This window comes from Mirounga angustirostris, unplaced genomic scaffold, assembly GCF_029215605.1.
Source record: "Mirounga angustirostris isolate CCGP_5_RB_7025 unplaced genomic scaffold, mMirAng1.0.hap1 SCAF_3, whole genome shotgun sequence".
NCBI classification, from domain to species: domain Eukaryota; kingdom Metazoa; phylum Chordata; class Mammalia; order Carnivora; family Phocidae; genus Mirounga; species Mirounga angustirostris.
Window position 1 is genome coordinate 72,321,068 of NW_026991711.1, and position 16,046 is coordinate 72,337,113.

Consider the following 16,046-nt stretch of genomic DNA (forward strand, 5'->3'; position numbering starts at 1 on the left):
ATGTGTCCCTGCAGATGAGGGGAGACTGCTGTATATTGTAGTGGATTTTGATGAAAATAGTGGTTCACAGACCACCTAATTCACTGAGGGGACAATAATTTGTTTCAACCAGACTTTTAGGCTACCATGGCAAACAGTGGAAAGTTCTGATCCCCATCTGAGCTTCACAAGGGGAGAATCCCTGTTAAATTCTAGCACTCCGGGCGCCTGGGTGGCTCAGTTGGTTAAGCGACTGCCTTCGGCTCAGGTCATGATCCTGGAGTCCCGGGATCGAGTCCCACATCGGGCTACCTGCTCAGCAGGGAGTCTGCTTCTTCCTCTCCCGTTCCCCCCTCTTGTGCTCTTTGTCTCTCTCATTCTGTCTCAAATAAAGAAATAAAATCTTTAAAAAAAAAAAAAATTCTAGCACTCCATCCTTGGAAATAAAGTATCCTGTGGATTTGTTTCTAATTGGGCATCGTGACTCTGAGCTACTTGCTGAGAAGAGCAAACTGATTTTCATATGGTGTGACGGTGGATATGGATATGTATGTATTTACATTTTACATTTTTACATATATCACTAGTGAAATGGAGAAAGTGCTGACCTACAGTAAACACTCAAAAAGTGTTAGTCAGATCTTTATTACTCAGGTAGGTATATGGAAAATTAAATTGCTTTAAAGAAATGTTTTAAGGCCTAATGTGATTTTAGAGCATTTGAGGAATAAATATTTCACTTTCCTTTTTCCCTATTAGTTTTCCTGTTAAACTGTAGTCTTGGCACCTCCATTAATCTTTATGAGATTCTAGTTTCCTTTTAACTGAAGAATGATGGTATACTCACAGTGTCCAGTTACTTGGAAATAGTTTCCTTCTACTTCTCCTTTCCTTTGTTTAATCAATTTCTTTAATCTAGCTTTCTCATTCCGAGTGCAAAATTCATTGATGTCAGTGGAGACTAATGATATAGCAAAATATTTTTCTTAGCATTTTCCCCCTAAACTTTCCAATAACTCTTATTATTTTCTGTGTCTTATTTAACTGCTCAGTTGTGTTGCTTTCTTTTGGTGGGAGGATGGAATGGGGAGTGCAGAGAGGAGAGTGTGGATGGCGTATTCTTTAAGGGGATCTTCTCTATATAACACTCCCCTCAGTTGTGATTTTGGTGGCTCTTTGAGGTCAAAGCTTCTTTCTGATAAGGGTCAGGAGTATTGGTTTTCTAGGGTGCTGATAAAGATTCATATGATTTGGAAATGACCCAGCAGGCACTGGGGTTTACCTCATGTCATGAAAAGGGCGACTTCTTTCCCCTGGCTTCTCCTGGATGAGAAGGCACACCATCTCCGCATAAACCACAGGGATCTCTCTAAATCGTGCCAGAATTTTCCGCAGGAAACTTTGCTGGATTTTTTCCAGCACATGAACAACTACTCAGTTAAATCTCCAGAATTCCATGCCATAAAGAAGGGCAGAAACTATTCTGGCCTGGAAATTTTTTCAGGATAGGTGTTATCAGTTCCTGGCTGTGGCTTTAGAAAATCTTAGTGTTCTCATGGATCGCTGATGTTGAGCCCTCTGTTGCCTTAGGAAACTCCTCAAGATGAATAAAATACCAAATGCGTCCCTGGGTACCTGAATGGGTTGACTTGTTCTCTGGGGTTATTTGATAGACCAGTTGGATCTATAGGAAACAGTGATTTTAATTTGAATTAGTTAATATCAAGTCATTTTTTTTCCTAGCAGTAATTTGATACCAGGACCTATTGTGTATAAAAGTTACATTTGCATTAATTTATTTCATCAGCAACCTCAGAAATGCAGATTAAGTTAATGGAATGTCTTTGCAGTTATATCTCAGCAAAGTATTCTCTGGCAGAAGTGGGGGGAAGCAGTTCTGCTAGATGGCAGTGACTGGGCATCTGTCCCACATCAGGGCAGCACCATCACTTAGATGACCCAGCGCTGAATCCACACACCACGCCTGCAAGGTAGATTGTGGGTTTTCCGGTTTTACGCCTGAGGATACTAAGGAGCAACGATGAAGGAAGGCTAAGGTCATGCAGCTCGTAAATGGAGAAATTAAGCTTCAAATGCAGATTTTTAAACTGAGTCTAGTTTTCTTTGCGATACTAGGACCCACAAGTAACGCTAGAGAGCACTGCTAGACTTAACCGTGGAATTTGACATGTGTATCTCATCTCACAGATCTGTGATCTAACATAAAAGCCTAGAGGATTCAGCTCAGTCTTCTATCTTGAATTCCACTGCATGAACCTATTTTTCAAGTAAAAAAAGTATTCCCAAAGATTGACTCCAGGATTGGCTTAACTTTTCTTCTAAGAATATCCATCCCCTCCTGCTTGTCCCTGCTAATCCTGGGCCCCTGATCTCCTGCTTTTTGCCAGGCATCTGCAGCTGCCTCTGCAGGAGGAGGGGGAGAGGGAGGGAAGAGGCGGGAGAGATCCTTATTGATACTTATTGTGATGAGTCCATGCCCAATGCTGCTTCAGGAGAGGATCACCCTCTATATAGCACGCAGGGCTCCAAGGATCATGGGACTGGAAATGTCAGAAATGGACTGAGAAATCCAAGGTCATCTAGCCCAGTCTCTCATTTTACAGATAAGAGAACTGAGCTCTGGAGAGACAGGTGGCTTGGCTAGTGTCACACAGAGTCCCTAGGGTGGATATTACTATCGTGTTGTGTAGAGATGTGTAGATTTCCAGGCACTTTCGCTGGACTTATCTCATTATCTCACAACATTTCCCGTGAAGTACGCTTGTCAAATGTCACGTAGGGGTGAATAGTTCCCTTTTTTTCTTTCCATTATAGAGGGAACTTGGAGATTATGTAAGACAAACCAAAAGGTTTCTAAAACTGATTTTGGTCTATAATTGGTTTTCCTAAAGAGGAAACTGGTTCAGAAAGAGAAATGACTCGCCCAAAATATCATGGCCTTACTAATCACTGAGCTATGTCTAGAACCCAGGAAGTTTCTGTACTTTGTATTTGGAAAAGAAGTTCAGCTAGGCCTGTAGGACCAGATGATCCACCATGGTGGAAGTTCAGTTTTGAATGACACATTTAATCCTGAGAGTTTTAATGTTACTTTATATTCTTAACATGGGGCTGCATTTAGAAACATGTTTGAATCTATTAATGTTCTAAATCAATGGGGTTTTGGATATTATTTAAGTCATTTGGTAAAATAGGACATACAATATTTGTGAACGAGGCTTGGATTAGAAAAAATTTGTGAATTAAGAGAATTTAATATTACACATGCCTTTTTGCAGATGCAAGTAAGTTAAAGATTAAAAGTTACCTTCATGGAAAGATATGACTTAAAAAAAAAAAATGAGAAGGCAATTTGCAAATAATTCTTTTCTAAAATTTGTTTTCCAGGATCTAGTTCAGGTTCAAAATTAAAAGGTCCTGAGCTGAGTTTAAAAGGCACCCAGCACGTCATGCAAGCAGGCCAGACACTGTATCTCAAATGTAGGTAAGTGGCTGTGTTGGCTTGGGGATAACCTGATTGACTTTTCTTAGGCAAAATCATTCCCTGGCAGAGTAGAAGGGTCGCCTCTCAGAGAACAAAGGTGGGGATCTATGTGGTCTCTTGCAAGCTGCCAAGTGCAAGCCACATGTATCCAGCTTCACAAGGAGAGACTCACTCACTCACTGGAAGGGAAACAGGGAAGGGATGCCCTGAACGAACATCTTTGCATTTTTCTTCCAAGTTGTTTAAAAGCCTTCTAAATGTGTTGCTTCTCTGTAAAGAAGAGGAGGACTACATTTCAAGGCCCTCAGAATAGCGCTTCCTAATGAAATGGGTGCTTAGGACCTGGCCCTAGGCCTAACTGTGTTTTGTTTTCTTATCTGTGATTGCAGAGGGGAAGCAGCCCATTCATGGTCTTTGCCTGAAACAGTGAGAAAGGAAAGCAAAAGGCTGAGCATAACTAAATCTGCCTGTGGAAGGAATGGCAAACAGTTCTGCAGTACTTTGACCTTGAACGCGGCTCAGGCAAACCACACTGGCTTCTATAGCTGCAAATATCTATCTATACCTGCTTCAAAGAAGAAGAAAACAGAATCTACAATCTATATATTTATTAATGGTAGGATTTCCATTTTCTACATTCTGTTTGTTATTGCTTTGCAGTGGGTTATAAATCTACCCTGATCCCTTAGAAAGTGGGCATTCCTAGCGATGAAGGAAGTGGGCCAGGAAAGAGCTTCTGCCCTGGAAACTGGTGGAATGCTTTTTTAATGCATTTCTTGAGGATCAATTTCAACCATGATTTTCAAGGATGCGTAGTTAATTGTGTGTTCCCTGCAGGGGCAGTTTCTTGCCTATTTTGTTCACAGTTGTATCCATAGCACCTAGAATAGTGGCTGGCATGTAGCATAGCTGGATGAATAAATGAATGACAAGATTTTAGTTCTATTTCTTAATCATCTAGAAAAGCAAAACAGAATACAAGATTTTTTTGTCCTTTAGCACAACACATTCACTTATATGTCAGAATTGTAAAATATTGTTCTTTCTACTAAAATTATAAATGTAATGTTGCTAATGTCCCTTGAATGTTATAGAGTTGGTTCCAATAATTTTGTATTATTTCATGTTCATTAAGCAAGTATAATGACGTAAGAACTGGCATGTATCATTACATCGTAGAAAGGGTAAAAATGAATCATTTTTCAATTACAATTTTTATGGTACCGTTTTTCACTCCGTGGAGAATGAACGTATGAAGTGATACTCAGAGGGAAGAAATGCAAAATCCTTAATTGACAGTAGAAATGGATGCCCGAGAAAGAATAAGGAAAATGGCCTGTCACTTTGTTCTTCCTTGTTTATCAGTTCCAGCCAATTTCCAAAACTTAATGGGATTTTAAAAAACAACAAAAAAACCCCGAGGCTCTAGAGAACACAAAGCAAAATTAGCAGGCACCTCAAGCACAAATCAAGTTCAAAAACAAAACAGAACAAGCAACCACCGTGTCAGTAACCTAAATATACAATATGGTGGGTCTACTTCCTGGTGAGTCTTTGCATGGGAGGCAAAACAACAGAATTACGTTTTGGCAGGATTCTTTTTTTAATTTTTGAAGCAAGGCAACGAGACAGTGTTTCACCTAAGCATATCATATAATAATCCAGACTCAGCGCTCCTGTTTTAGGAGACCGTAAAGCAGCTGTATGATGCTGCCAGAAACATCTTTTTAGCTTTTATCAGCCTGATGTAGACTGAGCCACTTTTCTGCATTCTGTTCTTCCAAACTCCTGTTTTCACATTTTGCACTTTTCCAGGGGGGTAGATAACAACTTACTAGCAGTTTGCCATCATAGGAATGTAGCCAATGTACTTCAAAGTCGGAGGGGGAGGTAGGCCTGGGATCTTGGCTTGGGGAAGTCAGCCCGTGTCCATAGGAGGGAAAAGAGGGGGACAGGCAGGAAATGGGGCATGTTGGAAAAGGTGCAGAGCAGAGACAGAGACTTCCAGAGAGGTACTTTTGCAGCTCAGGGAGAAAGCAGACACAAAGTTTGATAGTGGGGAAAAAAGTCATATACTCAGCCATCTGTTCTCTTTTTCGAGTTCCACATAGTATCTTATGTTCCTTCTGGCACTGGCAGAGGAAAGAAAATGCTTTTATTCCCATCTCTCCAGGGGAAAGGGGGAAACATCCATACTAAAATTCTCATAGAACTTTCTCCTGTGGGTTTATCAGAGTCTGACTTGCAAATCAAATACTTAAATGAGTAAAAAAAAAAAAAAAAAAAAGACCATCTCTTTTATTTTTTTTTCCTAAAAAATAACGTTTAGCTATTTTTACCTTTACCTCCTACATGCCTGTTTAACTGGACTCTGAATAGTAATGCCAGTTTTGTGTCCTTTCCTGATAGTGATGTTGAGCTCATAACAAACTTTCCTGAAGTCCAAGGTAGCTGTAATAGAATTTATTAAGCAACTGTAACTTTTTCAAATAGCGTAACATTTTATGCACTGCGTATTTTCATTATTGTGTCAATTCCTTTGAAAAAAGTTGGTCTTTATTTTTTTTTAAGATTTTATTTATTTATTCATGAGAGACAGACAGAAAGAGAGAGAGAGAGGCAGAGGCAGAGGGAGAAGCAGGCTTCCCGCTGAGCAGGGAGCCCGACGCAGGGCTCGATCCCAGGACCTTGGGATCATGACCTGAGCCGAAGGCAGAGGCTTAACCGAGTGAGCCACCCAGGCTCCAAAATAAGTTGGTCTTATGCTTCCATTTTAATCGAATACCTACTACATTGCAGGTTTAATTTCATTCGGGGACACAAAACTTGTCCCCGATGGCTCAGAATTGTCTCAGGATTAACAAAACTCCAACCAATCCTGAAATACAGCTGGTACACACTAGGTGCTAACTGGTTATCACTTACGTATTGCTGTTGAATATTTACTTTAGAGCTCATTGTTCTGTTTGGAGACTTTCTGAGAAGCGTCTGTGGATGTACTTGCATTTCACTTTGATTTCCCATGAAGTTGAGAAACAGTGTTCGATAAATCTTTTGAAAAAGACATAGATTTGTAGTCTGATAGGGTTCCAAGAAAAAGAATCAGGGCTGTGTAGCTTTGTCCGCGTAGAGCTAGCATGTGAATTATAACCAAACTATCATCTGGACATCGTTGATTGCCTGCTGGGTAATGGGCACATTTCCCACCTAAGCACTGATTCGGACGTAACGGCTGATACGTGGTGTACAGAGACATCAGCATCACCACTTTGGCATTACAGCTTTGTATAAATCCACCAAGCCTCTGACATAATACATTACATCAATTCAATTATTCAAGTAATTATATTTAACCACTTGAATTACTGAATTGTCTGGTAAATTACCATTTCCTTTAATGTAGTAACTTCTTCGTTTAATTATTCAAGTAATTATATTTAACCACTTGAATTACTGAATTGTCTGGTAAATTACCATTTCCTTTAATGTAACAACTTCTTCGTTTAAACAAATGGTTTTGTTTACATTATGCCGTTTAATTCCCACAACAACCCCATGAAGCATTCCTCTCTTCATTTCACAAGTGAAGAACCTAAGATCCCCTTCACGTTGAGACTACATGGGGAGAGACCGGAAAAGTATTAGCAGCAGAGTAAGGTAGTCAGATTTTTCCTTTCAGATACTCAGTGGTGGGAGGAGATCCAGAGGCTGGAAGACCAGGGATGGGGCTGCTGTGTGCATTGATGCAGGAGAGCTGGTGGTCCAAGGTCACTCTGAGAGCTGTGGAGAAGGAGAGAAGTTTGGGGGTTGGAGGGATTTAGTTGGCCTTGGTGCGTGGTTGGGTTCTGGTGGGTGAGGGAGAAGAGTCAGAGCCCCTCAGAATTCTGGAGGGGCACCTGGGCGGCTTGTACCTATAGCCAAGTAGAGCTTTGTCTCCCTAAATTACATCCTCCTCTCTTGGTATGCCCTTGGCTTGGTCTTGATAAATGGCTGTTGAATTGCAGTAGCGGAAAAATACTATATATATTTTAGAAAATTGCTTATGCAGAATGAATGGAATCCCCCCATAATTACAGCTACAGAATTCTGGGTCATAAAGAAAAACAAATTGTAAAGCACTCCTTAATGTTTTGCTAATTGCAAAACAGAAAGATTTCTAGATGAATAGTAATGTGAGGGCTACTTAGGTGGTGTTCATCCCCTTTGCAGAGAGGGAAGGCCTTTGCATGGCTTTTCTGACCTTCTGGTATACATGAGAAATTGGCTCCAGCTCAGCCTTTCCTAAAAGTTGGAGGGTTTCTTTGAAATTATTATTGTAATATATGAGTTGTGGTCATAAAGTAAGAAAGCTGAGCAGAAGAGTTTTTAATGGCATCTCCGAAGTATGTAATACTTTGTCAGCATCTCCGGTTTAGTTAGGAAGACCTTGAACTTAGCATGCTGAGCTCCCCACACTGTGAAGTCAGCCTGAATTCCTCCTCTCTCCACAACCAAGCCTTTCAGGGCTCTTTAAAGTATGTCCTCTCTTAAAAAATTATAATTGAAAAGGGGAAAAAATGGATGTGTGTGTGTGTTATCGTTGGGTGAGTATCTTCTACCTCTGTCCTGTAAGAGAAACTCATCTCTTTTATTCTGATTTCTTTACCTGGTTGTTTTTCTCTCTGAGTCTATGAAAGCAAATGGGTTGGAGCATTTTCCTGACAGATTTTTCCTCCATTGGTTCTCTCATTTGTGTCAAACTGATGAGATGTGCATAGCAGCTTAATTTTAGGTAAAAAAAAAAAAATTATCAGACCCGTTAAGTACATCACTAAAAAGTAGTAGAGGTTCTACTGACTCAGATATTCTGGGAGAGACGGAGTGCCTGGCTCAGACGGTAGAGCATGTGACTCTTGATTTTGGGGTCATGAGTTCAAACCACACGTTGGGCATAGAGATTACTTTTTAAAAAAGTGTTTGCCAGGTATTCTGGGAGAGAATAATCATCATGCCTTCACGTAAATGAGAGAAAGCTCTCATTTGTACAGATTTTGCTAAAGAGCTTTTACATAGTTATCTCTGAGATAAACTATGTTGGCGTTATTTCTTCCATTTAATACACAAGAGAACAGCTTCAGTGACCTTCAGAAGCCAGAATTAAGAAAATGACAAGCCAGGATAGGGATCCAGGTCAGATCCCTAGCTATTTCCACTCCACTGAAGTTCCAGCTATTGACTTCAAACTGTTAAACTAATTGTTGTTTTAATCTTTGAGAATATAGATTTGATAGTTATTAAAACTTTTAAATTCCAAATTCAGGATTTTTTTTTTTTTTTGAGGAATGATCGGTTAAGCTGATGGCAGAGTGTTTTTCCGGGCAATGGACCTTAGAGCCACAAATCCTGATCCCAGAGAGCTTTGTGTTGTTGCTTGTGGGGAACAGAGCCTATCTGGGGCCATCTGCATGCACGCTGTTCCACTGCTGCGTTCTAGCTCATGCGATATCGGAGAGAGACATAGCTCTCTTTAAAAGTTGACCAGGGCTTTAAAAAATGTACATTCCAACATGGTAATGGTCTGTGGAATCAAATTAATGGGTTGTAATCAGCATTAAAAAAAAAAAAAGCAGGGGCGCCTGGGTGGCTCAGTCGCTAAGCGTCTGCCTCCGGCTCAGGTCATGATCCCAGGGTCCTGGGATCAAGCCTGCATTGGGCTTCCTGCTCGGCAGGAAGCCTGCTTCTCCCTCTCCCACTCCCCCTGCTTGTGTTCCCTCTCTCGCTCTGTCTCGCTCTCTGTCAAATAAATAAATAAATAAATCTTAGGGAAAAAAAAAAGACCAGAATGGAAAATATCCAAGTATATTGCAAAAGGTAAGGGTAGGTATCGTGTGGGGAAACTTTTTTTTTTTTTTAAGATTTTATTTATTTGTCAGAGAGAGAGAGAGCGCACAAGCAGGGGGAGCGGCAGGCAGAGGGAGAAGCAGGCTCCCTGCCAAGCAAGAAGCCTGATACAGAACTCGATCCCAGGACCCTGGAATCTTGACCTGAGCCAAAGGCACATGCTTAACCGCCTGAGCCACCCAGGAGTCCCTGGGGAAACATTTTTAAATAAAACTTGTGTTTCCGGGTGGGAGGATGGGTTAGCCTGGTGGTGGGTATTGAGGAGGGCACGTTCTGCATGGAGCACTGGGTGTTATGCACAAACAATGAATCATGGAACACTACATCTAAAACTAATGATGTAATGTATGGGGATTAACATAAGAATAAAAAAATGTAAAAACAAAACAAAAAAAACTTGTGTTTCCATTTTATACACATAGCACACACACATACCCACATATATGTAAAACACATGAATGTGTATGTGTGTAAAATGGAAACAGAAGTTTAAAGAATCTGATGTAAAATGTATGTCTTATTGTGGAACTCAGAATAAATAAGTTAAAAGTTTCAAACTTATCAAAGTTTAAACAAGTGAACTTACAAAAGTGTTAACCTGGTTTAGACAAGATAGGTCCTATCTGTACTTTTTATTTAGGAAAACAGCACCAGTTATAGAAGCACTATGGTGAGGTTTTTTTTTAAGATTTTTATTTATTTATTTGTCAGAGAGATAGCGCAAGCAGGGGGAGCTGCAGGCGGAGGGAGAAGCAGGCTTCCGGCTGAGCAGGGAGCCTGATGTGGGGCTCGATTCCAGGACCCCGGGATCATGACCTGAGCCAAAGGCAGACGCTTAACCCACTGAGCCACCCAGGCGCCCCTAGTTTATATAAATAGATTTGTGAGCATCTTTAAATGCACAGGCTTAACATTTATAGAGAATAACTGCTGTTCACAAGTGGATCTTTCTAAGGAGTGCCGAGGACTCCTCCAGCAGTACTTACTGAAGGCGCCCTGCCAGTGTTCCGTGAAGCAGGCACGTTCTGTCCCAACACTGCCCCCCGTTGGGTTCCTTCCCCCGTCTCACGCACGGTGGGGCCCATGAGAGATGCTCAGTCGACGTGGCTTAGCTGGGTGATGTCTGAGCAGCTGGTGTTTGTTGCCTCATTTGCCATCCTGGTATGGCAAGTTCAACCAGCAGAGCCATTATAACAATCAGGGACATCAATGAGAACAGCAGCGATCTGCAGATTTACTTACGCCTCGTGGCTTCCATCTCTTACGCTGTAGTGATGACAGCATTTGTAAGGTGGCATGAACAAAGGATGCTAGCCCTCCAGCCTAACCTGAAGGGGGGTCTTCATACTTTGGATTGCATCAGCTGGTTGCCTGGGCAGATGCACCGCATGGTGCAGGTCAGAGCCGTGATGGGCAGGGAGGGCAATGCAAGGCTGAACGGACTTTCAAAGCTTCCGGAAACATTTCAGTGTAATACCCCTCGTAGTTTCGTGAAACTTTTGAGGAGAAAATATTGTTTCTATTTATCAAAATTCTCCTCCAAGGGAAAAGATGCTTAAACGGTTAACGTTTTGTAGGAAGAAAGAAAATTAGAAACCAATTTAAAAAAACAAAAACAAAACTCGTAGCCACACTAGTTGGCTGAATTCTTTAGGTTCCGGATTTCTTGGCAAATCTGTGACATTATCTGTTACTGCTAGATTAATGTCTGGAGTCATCTCCAGTTCCCCACACCTCCCTTACTCACTTCATCTCTATCCCTAACCTGTGGCTCCTACCCCTTATTTTCTGAAACTTGAGTTTCAGAAAACTCAGTGGCATCTCTCAGTAAGAATGGCTTTCCAAAGTTTTGGTCTTGGGGGTGGTCTGAGATTCCTGTCCTAGTAATCTCTCGAGCACACAGTTGTTGCAAAGTAAACTTACAAGTCACCTCGCAGCACCAGGAAGCAACGGATGCAGCCAGGTCAGCTGATGGATCATGTTTCTTCTTCTTCTTACATCGTTGCCTGTTGTATTTGCTCAGGAGACAGATGAACACATTGAGGTGAACAGAGTTTGGACTCTCAGCCTTTGGAAACCCAGGTGGGCTTCCTAAAACAGCAGTGATTTGAGGCTGATTTGCATTTCCAGAATTCTACTACAAATGATCTTCTAAAAGGAATTCCTAGGAACACTGTGACCTGTCTCTGCATACAGCTTCATCAGAAATTTTAGTGCAAGGTCAGGTTTTGCTGGGTTGGTGTTTTTTTTCCCTCTCATTTTGATGAAGTTGTATAAAAGGGGAAAGAAATATTTCTAGGATTTAAAATATACACTTGATGACACTGTTGATTGGAATGGCAGATTTTTCCTTGGGAAATGGACCCCTCTGCCTCCCAGCTCTGTGTCCCCTCTAGGGCGCAAGCATGAAGGAGATGATCCATTCTATCCATCGTTGGGGACAGCTGATTAGGACCACATGGTGAGAGTTTAGAGAAGAGTAACTTAACTCTTATCCATTCTCCTTTCCAACTCTGTGAAAATTTGATAGAATAACTTCTTGGTATCTTCAAGCCCTGCCATTTCATATTTCCTTTCTAGAAACATTTTGTCTTTAGACCAAGCAAGGGTCTTTGGCCATAGAAAACACTTATGTGTGATTGGGATAGAAGCCCCTCCTATGTAGATTTGCTGACAATCGGGAGCATTGCATCTTCTTTCCCTGGTCCCTGCCCCAGACCTTGTGTTTACCTAGCATATTCCTAGGAATTCAACCTTAGCCCTTGATGGTACCTGCCAAATGTTCCAGCCCTTCCCTCAGAAAGAGAGTGTTTTCTAACACTCCCTAGGCTCCCTACCAGAAAATTTTGGCCAGCTAGCTAAGCTTTGCTATACAATTGTATATCACAAGACATTGAGTACAACTACATAAATACTAAAAAATAATCGGAATGAACATAGTCTTGAATGAGCCATTTGGACACAGCCTCAGACTTTGAGAAGTTAACGATTGAGGTACAATCAATGAAATCTCAAGATGGCAGTGAAGTCCAAAGGCAATAAAATTGACTATACCCTCTCATTTTCCTTCTACAATCAAGAAGGGTGAAGAACAATACATCAAAACTTTATGGCTTTAAGGATTTTTAAAAATCTCCTCTAAGTGATCTTTTAAGAACGAGCAAGGGGCTTTTTCAGGAGAAATCCCCTTAAGCCGAGAAGGCTTTAAGTTTCTGACATTCTGTAACTTTCTTTAACAATGATAATGAAATGCCTGCCCTATCTGGAGACCCAGAGAAGATCTGTTTTGATCTTTATGGTCCTTGCAGTTCTGATATTCTTACATTTTTCTCTACTATTTAAAATATTCATTGTTTTGTCATCTGATGCATTTTGCTGGGTTACCTTGGCATCGTCTTGACCCACAGATTGCGCTTCTCAAAATGGGTGACTTACTAAAACCATAAACACCCTGCCTTCCCTCATCAAATGTCAACCAGTGGGCTGTTGTGAGCTGAAACCACATGATCTGTTTCAGATTAGGTTTAAATCCCTGTTCTGATACATGCTAGGTCTTTGACTTTGTACAAATTCCTTGGTAAGAATAATGGTTAACACTGAGGTCTCACTCTGCTGGACACCACGGGAAGCACTTTGCATAAGGGAGTGGTTTTCATTTCCTCCACAGGGCTCTGAATAGTGCTGCCATTTTATCTCCATTTCATGGAAAGGTTAAGTAACTTGTTCACATAAGGAGTCCTATAACCGATACACAGTAGAGAGGGCAACGAAGTTCTTGCCCTTCGCCACCTCTAACAGTCAGGAGTTCGTAGCTGTGTGAGCGTTTACTTTGACGGCTACTGCTGTTGTTAATGTGATCAACTTCTGAGCCTTGGCTTCCTCACCTATAAAATGAGAAGAGGACTACTTCTCGGGCTTGTCAGGAGATTAAATGAGATGATCAACATAACGCTGTGCCTGTGCTTAGAAGGATCAATCAGCAATAATTACTTTTGTGAAGGGCACCATGCTGGGCAGACTAGAAATTATAGAGATGACAACCTTAACTCTCAAGGGGCCTGCAATTGTTCGAGCAAATGAAATCTGTTACAATGAGCCAATTGCAAAGCACTATGGGAAAGAGCAGTAAGAGGAATATAGACCAGGACGCTCTGCCTGGGACACTTTCCCCCTCCCCACACCTCCCTCCAGCTCTTCTTCATCAGCTTACTCTTACTTTTCAGGTCTCAAGTTAAACATCATCCCTTCTGGGTACCTCCCCAGGCTCCCCCAAACTAGGTTTGGTGCTTCTTCTGCTGCCCTCCCCCTTTCACATAGAACTCACCTCTCCCAGGCTCTGGGAGGACCAGGACTGACTGTTCTAGCTCCAGCACCCAGCACAGGGTCCCATACATAGGAGGTGCTCAAGAGTGTTTGCTAAATGAAAGGAAGGAAGGAAGGAAGGAAGGAAGGAAAGAAAAAAAGAAAGAAAGAGAAGGAAGGAAAGATGGGATTTTTCAGTTACATTAGCCTCACCTCATCTCCTGGACTTTGCTGAGGAAATTGAGGACACACTGAGCAAATGAGCAAAATCTGGGGGCAAAACTCGTCTATCCTGTGGCAGAATCACGATCCTAAAAATTTCCAACTGACTTAAACAGTGAACTGGGATTAACAAAATGAGATTTGACAAGAATAAGTGTAAAGGACTACATTTGGCTTTCAAAACCCACTAACTGCCCTGGGACCGTCCAGGGGAGGCTGTGACTGAGTGAGACGGACAGAGACTCCACATTGGACAAGGCAAAGAATCCAATCTTGGACTGCATTAATAAATACGTCGCATTCAGGATAAAGGTGGTGCGTGTCTTACCATTTCGTTTACACTTCAAGATGGACAATGAAAACAGGAATTCCAAGCAAATTGCTCAACCCCTCTAAACTTCATTTTCACCATCTGTAAAATGGGCACCTGCCTCATAGGGTTGTGAGCATCAAATAATTGGATGACTTTATTATCACCATTGGCAAGGAACAACCAAAGAAAGGAACTGAAATGTTTAAAGAAGTAAAGAATTGGGTGGGGAAAAAAGGAGACACTATAGAATAGTCTCTTTCAAAGTTTTCTTATATGAAGAAGAGACTAAGCTTCTTCGTCTTTATGAACCTAGATGGCAGAAGTGCCATCTAAGAATGAAAGAAGTCAAGACAGGCATTTCAGTTTGACAGAAGGAAACACTTTCTAATGTCTAAAGCTATCCAAAACAAACTGTCTTGGGACCTGGTGAATTCCCCATGTGTCCAGGTATTCCAACACAGGACAGGTGCTCACTTGGTGGGTCTGGATGAGATGATGCCTCAGGGTTGTCCCCTTGTTGGGATTCATTGAGGACTTGGTGTGTGTCACTATTATTTATTGATATCTGGCTCAGATTCATTACACATATCATCTCATTTCATGCTAACAACGCAATGGAATAAATTCCATTGTAAGTCTCCTTTTACAGAAAAGTTGGCGAAATCCGATACTGTGCTCAAGGTTGCATACTCTGTAAGTTACCAAGTCAAGCTTTGGACCCTGATCTGGGTGACTCCAAAGCCCCCGCTCTTTCCAACGTGGCTTTGCCGGGGCTTCTGCCCCAGCCGCCTGGGAGCTTTATGTGCCGTATGAAACAGAGTGGGGGAAGGTGGAGCGTGGAGCAGGATTGCACACTGGAAGTGTGTGGGCCAGATTCAGCTGACATACGTTTTGATTGGCAGGCAGAGTGCTTTTGGCTGCCAATATTTAATAATTGGAGGAGTTCACATAAAAACCTGATTCCCTACTTATCTTTAAAAACTGGAAATTAGCCATATTGGCCCCTATTCCACTTGGCAACAGCCGGCTGCCGCAAGCAAGGATTGCCTCTTCCAGACCTGGTCCCCACACTCTCAACGGTCAGCTTTCTCACCATCTCTCATCCTGTTACTCCCCTCATTTGCCTTCCTTGCCCGGCCCCCAGAGGGATGTCCGCGTGCCATGCCCAGTGTGAACATTCCAAGTGAATGAATGACAAATCGTAAGTTTGGGAATAGGAAAAGCGCTTGCCACCCTTTCTGGGTGAGGACTCTGAGCCCCAGGGAGTCCCATGGTGGCACAAGTTGTCAGTGCAGGACCTGAACGGAACCCTGGCTCCAGACTCCTCATGACTCTGGAAGGAATGTTTGCGTGATAGATGCTCTCTAGGAGAACCCGAGTCCCAGCTGGGGAGGGGGTGACCAAGCGCCCCCTGTACTTGCCGACTGTACCCTTGGAAGGAATTCCATCTCTAGTCTCCATAAAACAGGACCTTCTCTGGTTTGGCTGTTCTCGGGCAGGAGGGGGCTATCACAGAGACCACCAAGGGATCACTGGCACTGATAGCAGAGAGAGCTAAGCTTGATTGCAGTCGTGAGAATTACTTGTCAGTCTGTGCTTTGGATTTCTAAGTTCTGTCAGAAGGACCATGCTACCCCTGTGTCTGTGCCCCCATTTCTCCCATTGGGGTGGATATTTGAAGGTGGTGTTGCTCCCGAGTCATTCAGGAGGGTCAGGGCCAGATGTCAGTGTGGTAGAGAGAGAATGGTCTAGAATCAGGAAACCTGAATTCAGTTTTGGCTCAACCGTTCATATTATTCCTGTGCTCCTTCTCTCTGGGCCTCAGTTTCCTCTTCTGTAAGATGA

At 42.2% G+C, this 16,046-nt stretch overlaps 1 protein-coding gene across 5 annotated transcripts in view; it reads left to right on the forward strand.

Annotated features, from left to right (window-relative positions):
* Nucleotides 1-16,046, forward strand: part of FLT1 (fms related receptor tyrosine kinase 1) — a 177,613-nt gene that overhangs the window by 24,585 nt on the left and 136,982 nt on the right. For 4 of the 5 annotated variants that reach the window (XM_045869251.3, XM_064586266.1, XM_064586267.1 and 1 more), the window contains exons 2-3: nt 3,388-3,484; nt 3,874-4,100. The exons of the other annotated variant lie outside the window; for it this stretch is intronic. In XM_045869251.3, the coding sequence (XP_045725207.1) occupies nt 3,388-3,484; nt 3,874-4,100 (324 nt within the window). The remainder of the gene's footprint in view (nt 1-3,387; nt 3,485-3,873; nt 4,101-16,046) is intronic. 5 annotated transcript variants of the gene reach the window in all.